The sequence below is a fragment of the Cinclus cinclus genome, chromosome 2 (genome assembly GCF_963662255.1).
Source record: "Cinclus cinclus chromosome 2, bCinCin1.1, whole genome shotgun sequence".
NCBI classification, from domain to species: domain Eukaryota; kingdom Metazoa; phylum Chordata; class Aves; order Passeriformes; family Cinclidae; genus Cinclus; species Cinclus cinclus.
The window spans coordinates 37,089,261-37,109,436 of NC_085047.1; the positions used below are offsets into that span (position 1 = coordinate 37,089,261).

The window sequence follows — 20,176 nt, forward strand, 5'->3', positions numbered from 1 at the left end:
GCAATATATGAAAGCTCTGACATGTTAACAGGATTCTATTTAGCAGCTGAAATAACAAAAGTAGATTGGTACAGCACGTATGCAATGAATAATGCTGGAATACTTAATTCATGTAGGGTTGTTCTCCTTTTTGTCAGAATCCATTATGTGTGACGTAAGATATTTTGCCTAAAAATTCACATTATATTGGATCAGTTAAAGGAAAGAAGGAACTGTTGGTATTAGAGTATAATACATGTATGAAAATGTGGGGTCATTGTTCTTAATGAAAAAAATCACTAAAGGATGTCAAAAGGTGTTTGAAAGTTAAGGTTTTTTTTAAAAAATACGAAGTTGGTATGTTCTCAGATGGCAACTATGTATAATGTGCAAAATGCTGCTGCCAACAGTGAAATACGACTTTCTGATTTCACATCTGTTTGCCTGCTAGCTTCTGTTACAGGCAAAATCAAATTTTAATAGACTCACAGTCCCTTAGGAAACTGATGTTTCACATTGAGACACAGGGCCATTTTCAGTTATCTGCTGAGCAGCTTAGAACAAATTGTAGTGAAAAATCAGGGAAGTTGGAAAAAGTTCTTATGTGAGTTCATAAACCTATCTCTAGTCGTTCAAATTGCTACTAGCAGCTGGCAGCAACATTGAATTTAATCACTTAATCTCTTCCCAAGTGGATACCCTATTTTAAGTACCTCACTGGCATTTGCTTGCACAGTGTCCTTGTCAGTCCCGAACTTGGGAGCAGCAGGCTTATAAATCAGATTTTCTTATAAGTGTTGCTCTTCATGTGTGCCAGCCTTGTAGTGTGTAATTCATATGAAAGAATGAGAAAAAGAGATTGATAGCTTGCTAGCCAAACTACTGCGCACCACTATAATAGTGCAATATAATTCTGAGGAGGAACATGTTTTCTAATGTGTTACAGAATTAGTTTGATTGTAGTTTCTATCCATGTAATACGTATTTGCAGGACACCGGCAATGGGGAGGTGACATTGCATAGAAACTTCAAAAACAGACTCAGGAAATGCTCTGCACTATATTATGCTCCTACAGGTCTATAAAGATATAAATGGCTCATTAATATGTCCATGTGTGTTCTATTCGGTGACTATAAAATATAGTTGTCCTGTCAGTGAATAGTAGTTTATCAGGATCTGTGGAAAGGGCCAAGGAATAAAACCACCTCTTAACATTTTTGTATATGTATCCATAAATGTTCTGTGAGATTATCAGAAAAGAACTGGTCACATTATTATGATTAAGTGATGTTGTGATAAAAATTATTTCTTAGATAAGAATTGGATGTGGATACATAAACATGGAGATTATGGATCTGCACATTGCAAACGTATATGTGCTGCCTTTTGTCCCTTGCTCCAGTAAGAGGAACTCAAAAGTTTCCTCTTTTTCTAGTACTCTCAGACTCTGTGAATTGCCTGTTAAGGTCAGGAGGAAACATTTTTACTGGCTCTAATTTGTTTTAATTGTCAATATTTTACTCATTTTTTATTTTTATATTGTCATAATAGCTATGGCTATATAATAATAAAAAAGCAAGCTTCTAATTGGTGCAGTTGCATGATTTTACTTAGAAGAATATAATGTTCTTTGCAGTTTCACCTGCTTTGCATCTTCTCTTAAAGAAAAATGTGCAACTGTTTGGTCATAGAATTCAGTTTTGTAGTGTTAGACATTAAAAGCTGTGTTAATGTCTCCTCAAAAATAGAGATGACTCAGTTCCATTAATTTTGTTGAGCTTCCTTAGGAAATCACTGAATTCTTTTTATTAACCTTTATATTTAATTGCTTTAACATACAATCCTTGTTAGCTCCTACAGGTGTTATTTCCAACTGGTCATAAGAAGCAATTTTATTTATAATTTTTTAAAAAGAATATTTTGCTTGCGTCTTTTGGCTTCTGTTTGTAATTCCAAATTACAGTCTCCTGTCATTTCTTTCATCCTCTATTAAATGTTATCACCAAGAATTGAACTTATAGTGAGGAGGAGATATGTGGCTTGGACCAAAAGACATGGCACTGCCTTGTTCTGGAAGTACTGAAACTGTTAGAAAGCAGGGAAGTAACTTAATATCCTTGTTAAATTATTGTGAATCAAGCTGTTGAAATGTGATTTGAGACTTGGCTGAAGCCAGCCTGTTACTGGAAGTCTGATTAGATCAGTTTTACCTTACTGACTTCTAAGACAAAGAAGTTCCATAGCTTGGTGGAGAGCCTGTATTTAAGACCTCTGTGATTACTTTCTAGGAAAAAAAATTTTGTTCTCTTAAGTGTTTTGTAAATGTGCTGATATTTCAAAACCATTTAAGTTGTGTTTGGATAGTACCTGAATGGCAAACTTCATTTTACTGGAGTATCGCTCAAGAAACCATGTATTAATGACTTTCAAAAACTATAAAGTGTTAAGAGGGGACACAATTCCAGTTTTAATGAAATTAATTATCTTGCTGCCTGGCTGTTTTTGTTTTGTTTTTGTTTGTTTGTTTGTTTTTCCCCCACCGCCTTTTGTAACTAATTAAGCCAGGAAAAGTTTAACTACAGCCACCTAAAATTTCTGTGGCATTTGTGAAGGGACACTTCTGGGGTTGCCCCTGCTCCCCCCTTAGGCTGCATTAATGTTTACATACTGGCTGTTAACATTATAGCGGCGCCTGTCTCGTCGCTACAGTTACGACTCTGTCACTGACAGTATTATAAAACTTGAGATTTAGGGCTTTTATAATTTGGTTGTAAAATCTTGCTCTGGGCAACTATTTGTAATATGTTTTTAGTTGAAAACTTTGGGTGTTTTTTATTAAAAAAAATAAATCAGTGTACTGGACTCTTAGAAAAAAACATTTAAAGCACATGCATTTAAAAAGTAAAGCAGTGCAACCATGCTTGTTATAGAGGACATCTATATATACACACACATATATTTGGTGTTCTTGGAAACAAGAGTATTACTATGCATTGCTTGGAAAAGTGACAGAAACATTTGTGTAAGGACAATGTGGGAGTTTTACACTGTATATTTGTTCTGATGAAACATTCCGCGCTGTTAGGATTATTTGCTTGCCATAAATGCCATTATTCTAAACACATTATAAAGGAGGAATATGGCAGCACAATAATGGTAAAAAGTATACTCTGTAAAGAAATACATTAATTTTGTAACTTTGTAACATTCAAATACAAATTTGTTGGTATGTATTTCTTTATAGTAGTATAGCATGTTTAAACCTGAGGTAAGTCTCCTTTCTCAAAAATATTTTGTGATTATTCAGTTTGACATATTTTAGGGAAACAGATAAATTACCATTTTGGTGGGGTGAGTAATGAAAACAAAGGAACAAACTCTCTTACCACAGCAAGTGTTTTTGCAAGCTTTAGTTGTACTTGCTACAGGTAAGAAATTGAGAAAGCAAGCTATGTTGGGGGTGATTTTTTTACATATTCTTTGCATTGTAGTGAAAAACTCTGGAGTTTGGATCACTGACATGAGTATTTTGTGGTGTAGCAGGGAATCAAATTTTTTTTGAATTGTACTCCTCTAGAGTGATTATTGCTGTGGAATATGAAGCCAGGATGTAGAAGTTACTGGGAAAGCTTTCTCTTTCTAAACCAAAATATGTTAAATTCCATTGTACTTCAGCAGCTGCCTTGGTGAGAGCCAGTGTTTGGGGATCTATGTTTTTATAGTAACAGTGCATAAGCATTTGAACATGTTTTCCTGCATGCTTTGAGGACTGCTACTGTGCTGTAGTTATAGAACTGTCTCATAAAAATGTTTTGTCTTTGGAAAGGACCTAAAAGCTCGTCTAGTTCCAACACCCCTGCCATGGACAGGGGCACCTTCTATAAAAACAGACTGCTTTAACCGTTTTCAGAAGAAGGGAAACGTGATCATTCAGGACTGGGAGTGCAGGAGTCAGTCTGGAAGATGCTGTGATGGTGGCAACATTGTGAATGGCAGGTAGCTCAGGATAGGCAGTTCTTGGGAGTATTTTTCATGGAAATAACTGCAATAGGCTAGTATTTTACACTAGAAGAATTGATGTTCTCTCTATAACCTTGGCAATCATAACTTTGTTGATATATTCAGAGTTTTCTGTTTGTCTTACAGTTTTGCATCACGTGTTAATCGTAGAAACAGTTTCTGGAGTTTTTTTAACTGTTCAGTTAATTCAATATTAATAAAGTCAGTTTTTAAGAGCTGTCTTTTCTAAGCACAGGAACAGGCAATTCCAGTGTGTTGTAAGTCAAGCAAGTGGACCAGAAGACCAGTTTGGCTGAACAGTAAACTCCTCGTGGAGCTCAAGAGGAAAAGGAAACTGTGTGATCTCTGGAAACGAGGTCAGGCATCACAGGAAGAGTACAGAGCTGTGGTTTGCATATGCAGGAAGAAGATTTGAAAGGCCAAAAACTCAGAGCAGTAACTGGTCAGTGCTGTATCTGACAACGGGGAAGGGCTTTTTGAAGTACATTAATAGCAAGGAAGAGTCTAAAGAAATCACATGATACTTGTTGAAGGTGGCCACCTGACTAATACAGATGTAGATAGAGCAGAGACTCTTTTTGCTTCCATCTTTAATAGCATGGATAGACCTTGGGCTGCTCCATTCTTTGATTTGAAGGACCACGTGTGTAAGTACAATTCATTTGCAGACACTGAAATTGTAAGGAACCAGTTTTATCAGCTGGATATTCACAAGTCTATGGAGCTTGATGGGATTCATGCCAGATGTTGCAACAGGACCCCTCTCAATGTTACTCTGTGTACAGGAAGGGTCTTCCCTCAGACCCTTCAAGCTGTTGGTCTAACCTCAATTCCTGGAAACATTCTGAAGATTATTCTGGGTGATATTGAAAGGCATTTAAAGGAACATAATTACCAGGCACAATTAACATGAGTTCACAAAGAGCAAGTCTTGTTTAATTATGTCCTTCTGTGACTAGGTCATCCACCTAGTGGATGAGGGAAAGGCTCTCGTTTAAATTGTCACCATATTGTGAAGCGGTTCTGTGTCAAGGAGAAGGCTGTCCTCTCTGGGTCATAGAAAGATGCTGTGTTACTGGCAAGGTATAAGTTGTCTGTTCCATTTGTATGAGTAGCTGCAGAGTGAAATTTGCTTCATTTATATGAACTGCTGCAACCACTTGGTTTACTTTGTGAGAAAGATCTTCTCTCCCATATGGTGTTCTTAATTATTCCTATAGTAGGTCTGTCCTTCATTCCTGCCTTTTGCTCCTTGTGATTCTGTGTATGCACTTAAGATACAGGTATAATGCTTATACTTTTGGATAAAAGAAGTGGTTGCACTCATCACTTGGACTTTCCTAGCTATCTGAACTGTGTATTTCTATTTCATAGTGGTTATTTCTTTCCGATCGGTTGCATAATTCACCATTCTGTGTCTTGTTGCTGTCTAGATAACTGTCTTAAACTAGATTTCATCCACCTGAGATGGCAAAAATTTGGCAAAGCAAATTCTGTACTTGTGAACAGAGCAGGGTTTATTGGGAATCAGTGACTACAGTTCCATACATCTGTAGTCAGCCAGTCCAGGTTATAAACTATTCAGGATTCTGAAAAACTCAACTGTTTGTGCATAACTATTCAGCAACCAAGTTTAACATTCAGGCTGCAGCATTTGAATGCTGGAGAAATTTGGTTCAGCATTCTTGTGTGGTAACTGAACTCTTGCACAAGATGAAGAGCAGGAGAGCAAGCTACAGCTTTATAGCTGGCAATCTGTTTTCTAGGATAACACAGGCAGATAGGGAAGAATACTGGAAGACCCCATGTGATTCTGGAGGCACTGCAGAATGCATTGCAGCTTCTGGATGAGTCTGTAGAGACTGGGTTCATTTTATCTCTGTGTTGTTAGAGTCAGGGCTGAGATGGATCATGCAGGACTGATTGCAATTGCTCAGTGGTATCCAGATCTCTGAATTTCAGAAGGATTTAACAGCTTAGGCTCAGCACCAGCCATGTGGCTGCTTCATGAATGGGAAGATGTCTTGGGCAGCACCCATTAAACTCTGGCCTACTCTATCCATGCACATGGGGCCATGGGTGAACAAAGGGCAGTGCTAAGGTCAAGCAGCAAGTTCTGATAGATTCCCAGGTGACTGTGCAGATACCTTTCTCTCTTCCTGTGTGGCTCCCAAGAGTTGCTGAGACTTGTTTATAGTTAAAGTCCAATTTTTAAAAATTATTTCAAGAACAACTTCTGGCAAATCTGTTTCTGAAGTATTCATTTTGTAGGCTGAAAACTTAAGTAAAAATGATTTAGTCATCTGCACAGTAGTATAATTTTGTATTCTGTTTTTCATTATTAACCATAAAATAAACCACCAAAATTTGTAAAACTTACAGTCCTGTTGGAATGCTGACAGGTAAAATGTTAAAATTCAGACTATTGCTGAACACTGGACTATTCTGTGAGTCTGACTTGGACTCAAATGGCACAAACAATGGATTAATTACTCTGTCCTGTCTGCTCAGCACTAGCATCCAGGGTGCACTCATTTGGACTTTCTTGGCTTAAGCAAACACTTAATACATCTTCTGTGTCTGAATGCTTGTGTGTAACATGTAGCTCCCAGAGGGAGAATAATAAATACTCTGCTAGTATAGAATAAACTTCAGATACTGCTTAGGTGAGCTGGTTTGAGTGCTGACATTTACCTGGCAAGATAACATCTATGCCTAGCATGCCTCTAGTGCAATGGCTGGAAATCTTGGAGAGAACTTTTTGGTGTGGTGTTCCTCAGGTATGCTTGTAGGATATTGTTTTTAGATACAGTAGATGAGAGCAGCTTAAGCATTTGCTTCCATATGAGCCACATCTTTAAACCCTCTGTAAAAAAGTGACTTTTCTGGAGCCTCATTGTTCCCAAGGAACTAAGACTGTTGTTAGTGCCTGCAGCAGGAAAAGTGTGAAGGTAGAAACTTAGACTTGTCATGATTTGCTATATTTAATCACACAAAGCTTTTCTGTGGCAAAGATTATAGCAGTATTCTTAGGTCAGGCATCTTACTTCCCCTTCCTGCCCTCTCCCCTCCACATCTGGGGACAGAAAATTTCCTTTGGTGAGGAAATAAAACACTGTGTGTTGTACTGTTTCTTGTAATCTCATGACCTCCACTCTAGATTCAGGTTTTTTTTTTTTTTTTTATGAAGTGTATGCCATTAAAACCTTCTCCTAAAGGCAGGCTGTCTAAGAAGCAGGAACAAACAGTGTCCATGGTATTAAAGACAAGCACTGATGGTCTCATGAATTTGGGCCAGTACCTGTTTTCACAATGCAGACTGCTTCAGTGTTGGTGAAAGACTAAAACAATATGGGCTGTCTGGTAGTACAGCATAATTTGATCTATGTGAAGGAATTTATATGGGCTCCATCTTGCTGCTTCAGTGTATGTTTTCCCTTTTAAGCTCTTCAGTGTCTGTTACTCATTCCTCATGAGCACTGGACTGAGAAACTAGCAAAAGTATTCTAATATCAACTGTTGGCAATTTGGATGTTTGAGCCTAATGCCAGAAAATAATAGGTTCAAACTGGACTTGGCAATAGCTTATTTCTGTCTTTGGTAGGTGAAATGTCTCATTAATGTCTACCTGTAGTATCTGGCACAGTTGATCATCCAGTACTGATGTCCTGCCAGAAACTGGCTTCTCAGTCGACAGGGATGTGTTGAAATGACACTCAGTCCAACTTCTAGTGTGGTTTGCCTGCCTTTCTAGAGAAGGTTCACATTGATTTCTGACACTCTTATTCCTTGGGACCCCTTGTGGGACCCCCATGAAGGATGTAGGCACACTCTTAATAGCATTTATCTGTCTTTTGAGTGATTCAGTTAATAGTTCCTAATTGGATTTAATGCCTGTTTTTAAAATTACTTAATAGGCTGTCATTAGAGGGTTTAAAGGGAAGGGAATAAAGCAAATGTCACTGTATGTTGACAAGCCTAACTCCATACACTACTTCTCTTGGAAGTGCCAGTCTGTTCCTGAATACAAGGGCGTTTAGAAGTTAGTCACACCATGTGAAAAGCTGCAATAGTTCCTTGTTTGAGTTAGATTGATTTGTCATATTAGCTGGTTTTTTTTTTTTTTTTTTTTTTTTCCCCCCCACAAATTGCTTCAGGTGTTTTGTAAACAGTGTAATCCAATCACAAATGTATGTGACTGGTTAAAACATTAAAAACATGATGACTCTAAAGAGAAAATTAGTTCTAAACATGGAAACACTGCGATAGCTATTAGTGTGACAGACTGGAAAAACACTATCAAGCTGCTTAAGTGTTTTGAAAGAGATGAAATAACTGAAGATTTGAATAGTTTATAAAAAACCTTGTGGAATGGGCTGTCTTGAACTGGGCACAGAATATGAATTGGAAAGGGAGGCCAGCCATTATGAGGGGTGTCTTGGGAAGCCTTGGAGCTACTTCTTGCTGAGCTGCTGTGAGTTTGGGATATGCAGGTAGGGTGTGGTTGAAGGGCTCTTAACTTGAGAAGGGCTAGAGCATGGAGGTTGAGAAGAGTAGGTCAAATACTGAATAAATTTAAGCTGGTATTGGGACAGCCCCAAGCTGTCAGATGAAGGAGTGACCTTCTATGACAAATTTTTTCTCCTTCCTGCCTCCTCACTCTCAAAATACACTGAGTATATGTCCAAGGCCAGTGAACACTGGACATATTTTCAACTCTGATTTTTTTTTTTTCCATGCCCTGTCCTGCTCTTCCTAATTTTTATTAGCTGTTCTGTCCATAGTGTCATGTTTTGCTTTGGTGTAGTAGTGACTTCCAACAGAATACATTAAACAATGACCTGCTGCTTCTGAGAGTCTCCAAAGCAGTTTTGTTAAAAAAGTATTTGCTTTTGTGCCCTATGCCCATTTCTTCCAGACAGAGTGGCCAAGCAGCCCATGCCCAGAAACAACTGAGTGTTTTCTTTGTGATTGACTGAGCTGATTAAAAACAGCTCGGTGTTACTATGGACAGTCCAAAGAAATTGTTATTTGGGACCTTACTTAACACTAGATAGACCTTCTGTACCAAGAATGTGAATAATTTAAAAAAAATCCAGAAATCCTTCATTTGTTTTCCTGAGGTTTGATTAATTTGTTTTTCTTCTGTTATCTTCCAGTCATTCTTTAATGCTAATAAACTTTTTGGAATCTTTTTGTCTCTTCACAGAATCTTGTGAGGTTAAATCACACTTTATTAAAGAGGTTTTTTCCCCTCTGTAGGTCAGCATTTGTTTTTGCTCTGTAGATACCATAGAGAAACTGGGAGAGAAGGAAGAGGGGAGGGTATGGTGAAAGAAAATCTATAAAATAGTGCATAAAGGAGTTTTAAAAAGTTATAGATGTTATCTTGTGTTGCACTATCTGGAAACTCTGGAAGAGTTATTGGTACTAATTTAACTGGAATGTATTACTGTAGATATTTTATTTTTGGCTTCTCTCCCTTTCTAGTTTTCTCATACCCTTTCTTTGGCATGTGTTCAAATCATAGAACATGCTGAGTTTATCTTATTTCCTTTTAAGAACAACAGATTCTGAGTAATTGCATAAAACCATTTTGCTTAATATGTAGAGTGCTCCAAGAAGAATTATTGATTTGCAGTTTTGAGCAATTTCAATTTCTCCAGCTTGCAAGTGTCCATTTCCTACTTTAAGCAACCCAAAATATTGAAATAAGTTTCTTTAAAAAAAACAGTGAGTCCTTAAACTGTATATTTTTGAGAAGACATTCTGAACATTATTTTTGTGTGAAAGACTTGCCTACTGGTCTTTACTGAGCTAAAAAGTTAGCAGGTTCTTTTTTGAAAACTCACTGCTTCGGTCTGTTTTCATAATTTTCAGCATTATTTTGAAAGCTTGTCTGTTCCTGCTGATTTTAAGTGAACTTTTGCACCAGGACTTTGCTGCTGACCTCCAGCTGTCAGTAGGAAATTGGTGGGTGTGAGAGATTAACAATACCCTAAACATAATCTGTAGTGCTTGTGTTATTATGTGCAGTCACAACTCCACATCTATGCTGGGTTCGCTTGTGGTGTCAAGCTGCTGTAAAGCAGAGAAAACCCTGTCTCTTACCTCTTCATTTTCACTTCTTTCATTTCGGGGAAACCTGTGGTTTGTGTGTTTGATTTAATTCTGCAGCTTATAAAGTGGTGTTTTACAGTGTGGGGGGTGAGGCATTGAAGCTGATGGGAGGAATTCTTCCTGTTTTTGCAGACCGTGAGTCCTGTCTAGGGAGCCATTACAAACTATTATGTTAGCTCCTTAGTTTATGTTCAGAAATTAAAGCCAGAGTTAAATGGTTTTGAATCTTTCTTTTTCTTTCTTTTTTCTTTTAAATTCGAAGAGGACAAATGTTCTGAAGTTTTGCTATTTACTAAATATATATATATGTAATTATAATATGTGTATTTATTTATGATACAGGCATAAATATCAAAATATTTATTACTAAGAATTACTGTTTTGCTGTAACAAGTCAGTACAGCAAAGGTTTTTTGCTCTTTACCTTTTTTATGACATTCTACCCCATATTTGCCTTTGAATCCAGAGGTTCTTATAAAAGTAGTTTTATTTGTGATTTCTTACACTTGTAAAGAATCAAAACAAATTTGTTAACATGCAGTGCTAAGTGTCAGAATATGCAGAAGATTCAATAAACAGTGGCACTCGTACAAAATTCAGACTTGATTTTTTAGGAAACCGATATAATGAATTTATGGAAAAAATGGTTTAAGAAGTCATGTATAGTTCAGATTTTGTTGTATAGGTCACAAGGAAAGGTGAAGTACGTGCTTCTTCTTGGGTCAAGTCTTGTAGGTTTGACAACACTAAGAGTTTTTGGAAAAGCAGATATCAGGAATTTGAAGTTTTGTACTGGGGATAAGGTTAGAAAGCCCTATAGCAAAGCTGAAACTGCTGTTGTCTTAGCAGTGAGTTGGATATTTTTATTTTGTGGTTGTTTGCCCCACCAGCTGTTTAAATTTATTGCATGTGTGGAGAAACATAACCCATCAATTAGGTGTTTAATCAGAGAACCTGTTTTCTTAATTGCATGGATTAAGATTTTTTACCATGCTGCTGTATCCATCTTGAGTCTCCTCCTCTCGCCCTGTGCTGCTGGCTGCTGCTGTGTGCTGGGTTGTGGGAGCTGTCGCAGGGATGGGCCCTGGGTGTACCTGCCCTGGAGTGCCCCTTGCCCTGGGGGGTGGATTTAGGGGCACCCTCTTACTGCTCACACCTAGGGCTGTTCTTGCTGAAGGAGGTGCCTGTTCACTCAATTCATGTTAAGTCTGTACACAGTGGTATTCATCTTGCTGTAGTTATTTCCTGTTATTTCTGACTTGCTAACTTACTTCCCCTTCAGTTTTGAACACGACCAAAAACCAGTGATCATAAAAACCACAATGCTGGTAAAAAAGAGCAGTTATAGTAGTTCAAGTAAGTTTAATTAATTGAAGTGAATGTTTGGATTTCAGGATGTCTGCTTGGAAAGGTTTGTGGTTAAACTGAAACAAGGCAATAGAGAAAGTAATTCTTTAAACTCTGTGTCACCAAAATCAGTTTTTGATGAGGAAATTCTAGGAACTGGAGTGCTGCTAGATAGAAAAGACACTGTTGCAAGAGCAAGGCAAATTGTATAAGAGAGAGAAGTATTCAGAAGGAAGAATGAATATTGGGAAAGATACAGCTTAAAAATGACAGGTCCTACCTCTCTTCTGTGGCTGTTTAGAGAAAGAGAAGGTGTTTGCTTTCTGTTGAAAATTTTCTTTGAGGGCTGCAGTGGTTGCAATAATTAATATATGGTAAAATTTCCATGAGTGTAAATACTTTTTAAGGATTCATCCCACCTTCAGGCAAGGTTGGTTGGTTGGTGGTTTTTTGTGTGTGTGCTGATGGTGCTGTTGTGGTTTTTTTTCTTTTTCTTTTTTTTGTGTTGTTTTGTTTTGGTTTGGTTTTTTTTGTAGCTTAGCAACAACTCTGTATTTAAGGAAAACCATAAATACATTGAAGGAAAGCCATAAATGAGAGAGAACTGGCAATGAATTTTGTAGGAAAAAGCAATCTTGGTTGTATTTAAAGACTAGTATTTTGTATTATGTACTTTTCACAAGCTTATACTGCTTGTGAAAAATAGAGTTATTTTTTAGATTTTATAGCCCATCAAGCTGAGCAAGAAAGCAGTCTTCAGTAAAGTGTTCCACAAACAATATGTTGGCATGCATATTTGGACAGTTGCTGCTTCTATTGGCACGAATAGGATTTTTTACTCATGTGTAAGGGAAATTGGACTTTGGCCTCAATCAAATGAGTTTTCTTGAGTTTGCAACACTTACAAGAAGATATAAATACTCTGCTCACAGGCAAATGCAAAGTCTGAAGATCAGCACCCAGTGATTTCTTAGACTTAAAAATACTTTTGGTTGAACAAAGGATAGGAGAACTTTAATCTGTTTTGTATTTCCTATATTTTCATTTGAAGTCCTGAAGATGAACTTTGAATAACTCGGACAGTTTCAGCAAAGAGCTGTGATTAAAAACTTGGGGAACATGGTGGAAAAAATGAAGGAGTTCACTTCTTAAGAAATGGTTGGAGAGGGTTGTGTCAGAGGCCAGGTAAAGATGTAGCTGTTTTCAGAGACCAGACTAATTCTTGTTTTAGGGTGCAAATTGTAAAGATAAGTACCTATAAAATAGCATGTCCGTGATTGTGGTGATTTAAAATACTTGAAAGACAAATTTCATCTTTTTAAGTAAATGGCTAATTTATTAAAGAAGCGTTCATGTTTTGTATTTGTTAGGAAGACATTGTTTATCACTGTCATCTCGTCTGATTTTATAATCTGTGAAAAAAATTGTTGATGATACTATGAAGTTGCTTTCCACCCTTTTTCTGTAGAATAATAGAATTGTTCAGGTAAGTCTTGGGAATTCAGCTAGTGCAGCTACCTGCTTGGCGCAGGGCTGGCACTGAATTCAGTCCAGCTTGCTTGGGAATTTGTCTGGTCAGCCTTGCAAACCACTGAGGACAGAAGTCCAGCAGCCCCTCTGAGTCCCTGTTCCAGTGCTCTACTGTCTTGCTGGAGAAAATGCTGTTTCCTTGGGTCAGGTCAGAGTCTGCCCAGCCATAGTGCTGCTCCTCCATGCCAGCTGATCAATGCCTGCTTGTATGGGGGACCACAACCAGGCATGGGACTCTGTGGTGTAGTGAGTGCCAAGTAAATGGGAGTCATCATTTCCCTTGACCTCCTACCTAGACTTCTGGTAATACAGCCCAGTACACTGCTAGGTTTCCTTGTTATTTTTACCCTGTAGTTTTTTTTGGGTTTTAGTGGTTATTTTAGACTCTTTCCTCTGGGCAGTGCAATAACAAAAATATGTTCTCTGTTGAGGTTTATAGGCCACAGTTTAAGAGCTATTGCTGTTATAATTTAGTCTGAATGTTACAAGTTGTCCAAAAAGCAAAGTTTAGCGAGATAAACTTTTCTTTGAGGAAGGTATAAATGAGCAAGAGAATTATCTTTTGGAAGCCTGTGGTCGCTTGTAATTTAAACATTAAATGTGGAATCGGCAAGATTGGCATTATTCAACTGTAGATAATGTGACCTGTATTGGATAACTAAACTCTGAGACCTTACCTACTCAGTTCTCTAACAAGCATGTTAGAAAATGCATTTAAAAGTGTGAACTATGAAGAAAAAGGAGAAGAAACAAAGTGAAAAGTATACTAAACACTACTGCTCTTTGAGACTTGAATTTAAGAGTAAATAATGATTACTTTCATGTAAGCCTCCTTTTTTGGGTGAAGGAAACCTGTATTGTTAACACTTTTTCAGCAAAGTTTTTTTGTGTTCTTTAATTTAAAACAAGAAACTGGTAAGATGGACCTTGGTCTGCTGTTTATGAATTTAAGGTTACCCCTAGCTCATGTTTTTCCTTCCTGAGTTAAAGATCACAGATGTCATTAGAAACAAAGCTGGGTATGGGAGAGATTGTCAATTGAAGAGGTGCCTGGGAGTCAGTGGGAAGCCACAATAAAGATATTTATGAAAGCAGGCTTTAGAGAAAATGGCTTAAGACAGAACCATGGAGGAGGAGCGGACAGGAGGGATTTGTGTGTGTGTCTGCTTGGGCTTTCCTGTAGTGACCTTGCCAGACTGCCACTGCTGTAGCCACCTGCTGAGATGTTCCTGTTGCCAAGGTTAGCATTCAGCGCTGGTTCATGGACTTTGGGAGTGAAATCTAAGCTGTTTATTAGTATCTTTAAACCTCCCCGAAGCATGGGGTTGACATGGCTGACTAATTATTTTTATTGTTTAATAATATCCTGCTCTCCTAATACCATTTCCCCATTATATTCTCCCTCTGTTTACCAGCTGCAGTTTTAATACAGTTCTTGGGTTGTACCAGTGACCCTTTTACTTGGCCTACCTCCATCTTTCTGTCCTGTTTTCTGTCAGCTGTCATTGCTACAGAATAGTGCAACATTTTCTGAACTTCCAACTGCTTTATTATAACAGCAGAGTTCAGGTTTGGGTTAGGCTTGTTGGATCACATTTGCACAGGGCCAGGAAGAATGCCCCTTCCCCCTCCCTTTTTTTTTTTTTTTCTTCCCTTTTCCCTGGAAGCATGGGGCTATTTATTTTTAAGACAGAGAATTAATTTGGAGGAAGAAAACCTTTCTGCTTGGAGTTAGCGTGGCCCTCACAGATGGGCTTGTTGCAGGCAATTGGAGATGATGTCATCTGACAACTTACTGTGTTTTCAGTTCCAAAAGTTACTTCCTTGCACAAATTTATTGTCTGCACATTTTGTCTCCTCCCAGACACCTACTTCTCACACTGGTCTTGCTGCAGCTGCATTGCAGCTACTGATTTCTTTCCTTCCTCTTCTCTAGCCCCTTTTCCTTTCTTTGTATTCATGGTTGGTGAGTTGCTTTTTAGCTCCAAAGGGACTACAATAGGAACTAAAACTCATTTAGTTCTTAATTTGTTAATGTTTTAAAAAAGACTAAATAAATTCCAGTGGGAGGCTAAAAAACCCTGTCTACATGAGAGAGACTGCAGGGAAGATCCCAGTTATATGTAATATAACTGAATCCAGTAAGTTATATGCACATAACAGTGATCATCCTGCTTTGTGCCCACTGTAGATACTACAATTGTGAATACACAGAGTATGCTCTGAAAGCTGCATCTGTCACTCAGTTGCTTGTTGAGTCTTCTCACAGGTGTGTTACTGCAGGATGGTTTTGATATTCTGACATTTTCCGGAATACTCAAAGTGGATTGTTAGCAGGTTAGCTCTTATGGATAGGTTTATTTCTGTGTTTCCAAATGGCTGAGTGTTTGGATGCTTATCATAAATTTTAATGCTGTTATAGGTGTAAAAAGAAAATCTAAGAAACATGAAATATTTGGTATTTTTTCTTGAGAACAAAGTAAAATAAGATTTACAGTATACAGAATTGTATTAGCTGGCAGTTTGCTACTCAGGAAAGTTTGGGACACCAATATTATTTTATCACTTGAGCCAGTCAATTGAAAGACTAGGTGAATGTTTGCAGACTAGCTTGAGAGTTGAATTTATCTATTATATCAGGTGAATTTTTTCCTCTTCCTGTTCAGAAATGTCATACAGTATTTTGATGCTTTATTGCAAGTTGTAGGGCCTATTTTGCTTAAATACTCATGGACCCTATTCCCTACCTTTTGTCTTCTTTTTTCCTTGTATGCCTCATCCTCACCAAATCTTTAGATTCAGGCTTTTTTTCCTTTGGTTTCCATGCTAGAATCCTGTTTCTAGTGTCTGGCACAGGGTGATACTGGGTAGAGAAGGTACACAGAGACCAGATTTGTAATTATGTTTATTTTAAAAAAGAAAACAAACCATGAAACAAACTGATTTGGCTAGTTAAACTTTTGAACTTAAGCCAAATTTAAATCTTCTCTGTGAGTAGAGAACAACTTCTGGAAGTCAGTATGCTGTTACTGCTTTCCACAAATTCAGTGGAATGTGTCCCTGTAGCTTAGATGGCTGCTGTGAAAAACCTTGTTCTGGATGCGTAACTTGACAAATTCATTGACATGTAAACGTGGGGGCTTGGAAACTGTGTGGTAGGGATTTCTTTATTTCCTGCTATCTCTGCTTTTGTTTTGTACACTTCTTCAACTGAACTGATAGCAAGATATGTTCAGTTAACAGGTCTCTTAAGCACTCTATGAATGCTTGGAAATCTAAAATGGCATGACAAAATGGAGCATACAAGCCTGGGTTAGACCTTCTGTTAATATATTACCTTTGGTAGTAGCAATATAAAAAAAATCCTAAATAACATGAGGGCAAATATGGATTCAAGATATAAACTCACTTCCTTATTGAGAAATTTCAATAGTTGAATGTATCGTGCCTTCATGAAAATTTTCAGGTTTTTTTGTGTAACATCAGTGGGGACAGTGAGAAAAATCCCAAAGACTACAAGGCTGATGGTAAATTCAAGAAGATAAGAACACCAGTCCAGTAGGAAATACTGAAACTGGGTGTTCCAATCTTTGGCCACAGTTTCTGACAAAATCTTTGCAGAAGAGAGGAATAATTGCGGGCAAAGCAAACCTGCAGTGGTAGTGTCTTCCACTTTCTCAAGGGTGATGGTGGCTTGTGACTGACATACGGGAAAATCATTTTAATTTCATCTGGACTTGCAGTGTAGTCAGTTGCTGGAGCAGCTCACATCTACATGGTCAAGTTCAGTTTTCATCTTATGCTGCAGTAGAATCAACAAAAATGTGAGAGCTTGACCACAAGCTTATAATTTTCCTAAAGAGCACTGTGAGCTGAGACACAGGGACGGATCAAAAAATAGAAGTGGAAAAAAAGTTAGATAAAGGTTAGAAGAGAAGATGTCAGCTGCTGTTCCAGGGCACTGTTGGCACTGTGACTTTCAACTGGCTTGTGCCAATATTTGTGCATCAGTCTCAGCAGAAAACTTTTCCTGATACTGTAGGTAGGAGGGCTTTGAGTTACATAGCACCAATCACAAAACAGAAGTTAACACACAAACGTTTTGCTGTACATTCACAATTTAACTTAGGTTTAGGTCATTGTTTGCATTCTTATGTTACTGGCTCATGTGTAGGCTTATTTTGTGATAAGTGCTGTGTGTAATTCAAGTTACCTTCCCCCTGTGACAGCTTCAGGACTCATGTGGAGTAGCCAGTTGCTATATATAACTTGGTTCCTGTAATTCCTCACTACTGTGGATACTGTGCTATCAAGATGCTATTTTTGGGTTTGCACTTCTTTTTCTGTGAGGTGGTAATGATTCATCTTCCATCAATAATAAAATATTCGTAATGGTTAAAGTGTTTATCTTCAGCCTGAAAAAAATATTTGATTCATTCACATATTTTCTTTTCTGCTTATAGGAGAGGTCTTCTCACAATCTACATGGCTAATCAAGTAAGTAGTCCTTTATTTCAATAAAGAATAAAAACATGTAAGATCCATTGGCAGTGTCTTGTTTACAGTTGATAAATGCTGAGATTCATTGCATTTTTTAAATAGTTACAGGATTTTTCTCTAAGAATTAGCATTATTAGTTAACCAAAACCTCCCTCAAGAGTAAATTGTGAGCAGAGGTCTTTCAGAAGTAGCTGTAAAGCAAAGGCTGAAATATAGTTTGTTGTACTATACTCAAAGTTTCTTGTATTGCAGTCCCAAGAAGATGGTAATTTTGTATTTCATCTGGTACTTAAATTATAATTATTTTTCAGATGGGAAATCCATCACCATATACCTCAGTTTTGTAATTAATTTCTCAAACTTGTGTCATCTGTTGTGCATGTGAACATTTTTACCACATGGTTGTATCAATTTAAATTTTCAGTCATATTTCTTTTACTGTCCTTCAAATAAATAATGTTTATCTAAGTGATAGTTTGTGCATTAACTTTTTCCAAATATAAAAGACTTCTATTACTTGATCATACTCCTTTTGGAAAGATTTTACTTTGCCAAAGGAATTACGTAAAGTTTTTGTACAGTGTGAATTACATAAATAGTCGCAGAAACTACAAAAGAGAAAACAACTTAAGAATTGTGTTCAAACTACTGAGAGAGCTTGCTGGGGCCCCAGTAGAGTTGTGCATGAGTCAAACTCTGATGGTGATGATAAGATTAAAGACTAAAAGGGGTGAGACAAAGGCAATGTATCATAGTACAGATTAGGGTGATAAAATTAATATGTTCTCTTCCATCCTTGTACAATCATTGTTGACTTGTAATTCTGAGTATTTTGTGGGGGCAGAACTTGTGGAAGGAGCTTGATCTCATGACATGTGTTAGGAGGTAAATATCCTGGAAAGTCCCTTTATGCATTTACCAAACTCATTACGTAGTTCTCTCTCAAACTCTGGTGCTTCACAATTTCTTTTAGGCAGACATTGTTTCTTGGATTGTCCTGTATTCATAGACTCTCTTTACAGACAGACTCATGAAGGAAACTTACATACTTCAGAAGAGAATAAATTAATTTTTGCTTGTCGAAGTACTATTGCAACTTTTATAGCTTCCTGACTTGTATGGCTCGTTATCTGTCCTTTGGGATTCCTTTCATTATGAAGTTTTTTTAACCTTATTTGAAAAGATAACAAATTCTCCTTTTGCAATTCAATTAATTAGGTGTTCAGTCCCAGCAATGCGTAGGAACAAGGTTTGACTCCCGCAAGGAAATCTTAACCTTGGAAGCTTTCCTTGAATTCAGCAGGGCAACTGTGTAGAGACTCCTCATTCAGGAAAGAGAGGTTAAAAGGACAGTGATACTCAGTTAAACATCCTATCACCCCTTTGGAATGGACTTTCCAAGAGAAGGGGACAATAGGTGTGCTTAAGTAGCAGCACCTGTAAATATCTATCCTGATTCTGAGAAAGCTGCCATTGTGTTCATGGCTTTAAAGCTGAAACACCTCACAGTTCACCTGGTGTTGGACAGGGAAAAGTCAAGCCATGCAGTTACATTTTATGGTGCCAGTAGGTGTGGATATTCTCTTCAGCGCAGTGGCTTAATTTAGTCACAAATCTTTGGTGAAACCACAGCTGCCAGGGTTTGCTCTGTAAACTGCCCATGATCATGTCATACTTACCTTGTTAGCAAGCTCTATAATCGTGGTAAATATTTCCCTATTTGTGTTGCTTATCTTTGGCTTAGAACTTTATATGCTTTGATAAGATTCACTTATAAATATACTAAGCCTTTAAAACTTTTATTTCTGTCAGCTTTAGTTTGCAGTGTGTCCCATTTTGAAAGTTGTCACATTTTAATCATTAGTGATGGCAGATAGATTGTGAAATTAGCCTGCATTTCTTGCATTCAGTAAAACTCGTGTCAGGACCTGTTAAGATGTTAATGGAACTAAATGGATTCCTTTTTTTGTTTCATGTTTTGCTACACTGGGTTTTGCAGCCTGAGCAATAATAATTAGGGCTTTTTGCGTGATTCCTCATGTGTGCCTTCGCCCAGGTAGGCAGAGGTAACTGTAATTATTGTTGGTTATTATAAGTGATTATCATGACTGTTGCTGCAGTGAATTTTTATAGCCAGATTAGGGCTTTTAAATCAGAAAACTTTAGTCCTGTTTTCCAGTTAGCAGTATGTGACAATTTGTCCTCAGAGATGAATTTACTTAGTGGAAGGGGGAAAGGTGTGTTAAATCTTTATTCATGGCTGCTGTTTCTCATTTCAGTGAGTGAAATGCAGTAGAACGTGAAAGTCAGTGGGGTCTAAAGACTCGTGTTCTAAACGTGACATTTTCATTGTTTTTTTTAATCTGGAGGTACTAGAAACTTGTGAATGGAAACGTGTGAATAAATGCCCTGGTTCATTTTAAATAAGTCTGTGATTATAGATTTATGAGAACCTGAACTTCCTAGCTGCATTTCCTTGCTGCTTACATGTTAACATGGCAGGTTAGAAATAAGATGTTAAGGCTATATATGATAGAATAAAAATGTGTTTTCCTTTTGCGTTTTTTTTAAATTTTTTTTTTTAGAGATAGGAACTAGAAACAAGCATAAAACTGACGCATTTGTAGCTTTAATTTTAATGTGCAGAATCACAGAATCTAAAATCAACTTCTTACTGGA

At 37.4% G+C, this 20,176-nt stretch overlaps 1 protein-coding gene across 2 annotated transcripts in view; it reads left to right on the plus strand.

Moving 5' to 3' along the window:
- The window catches only part of TMEM135 (transmembrane protein 135), a 156,287-nt gene that overhangs the window by 17,398 nt on the left and 118,713 nt on the right, over window positions 1-20,176 (plus strand). For both annotated transcript variants that reach the window (XM_062514193.1, XM_062514202.1), the window contains exon 4: window positions 17,461-17,494. In XM_062514193.1, the coding sequence (XP_062370177.1) occupies window positions 17,461-17,494 (34 nt within the window). The remainder of the gene's footprint in view (window positions 1-17,460; window positions 17,495-20,176) is intronic.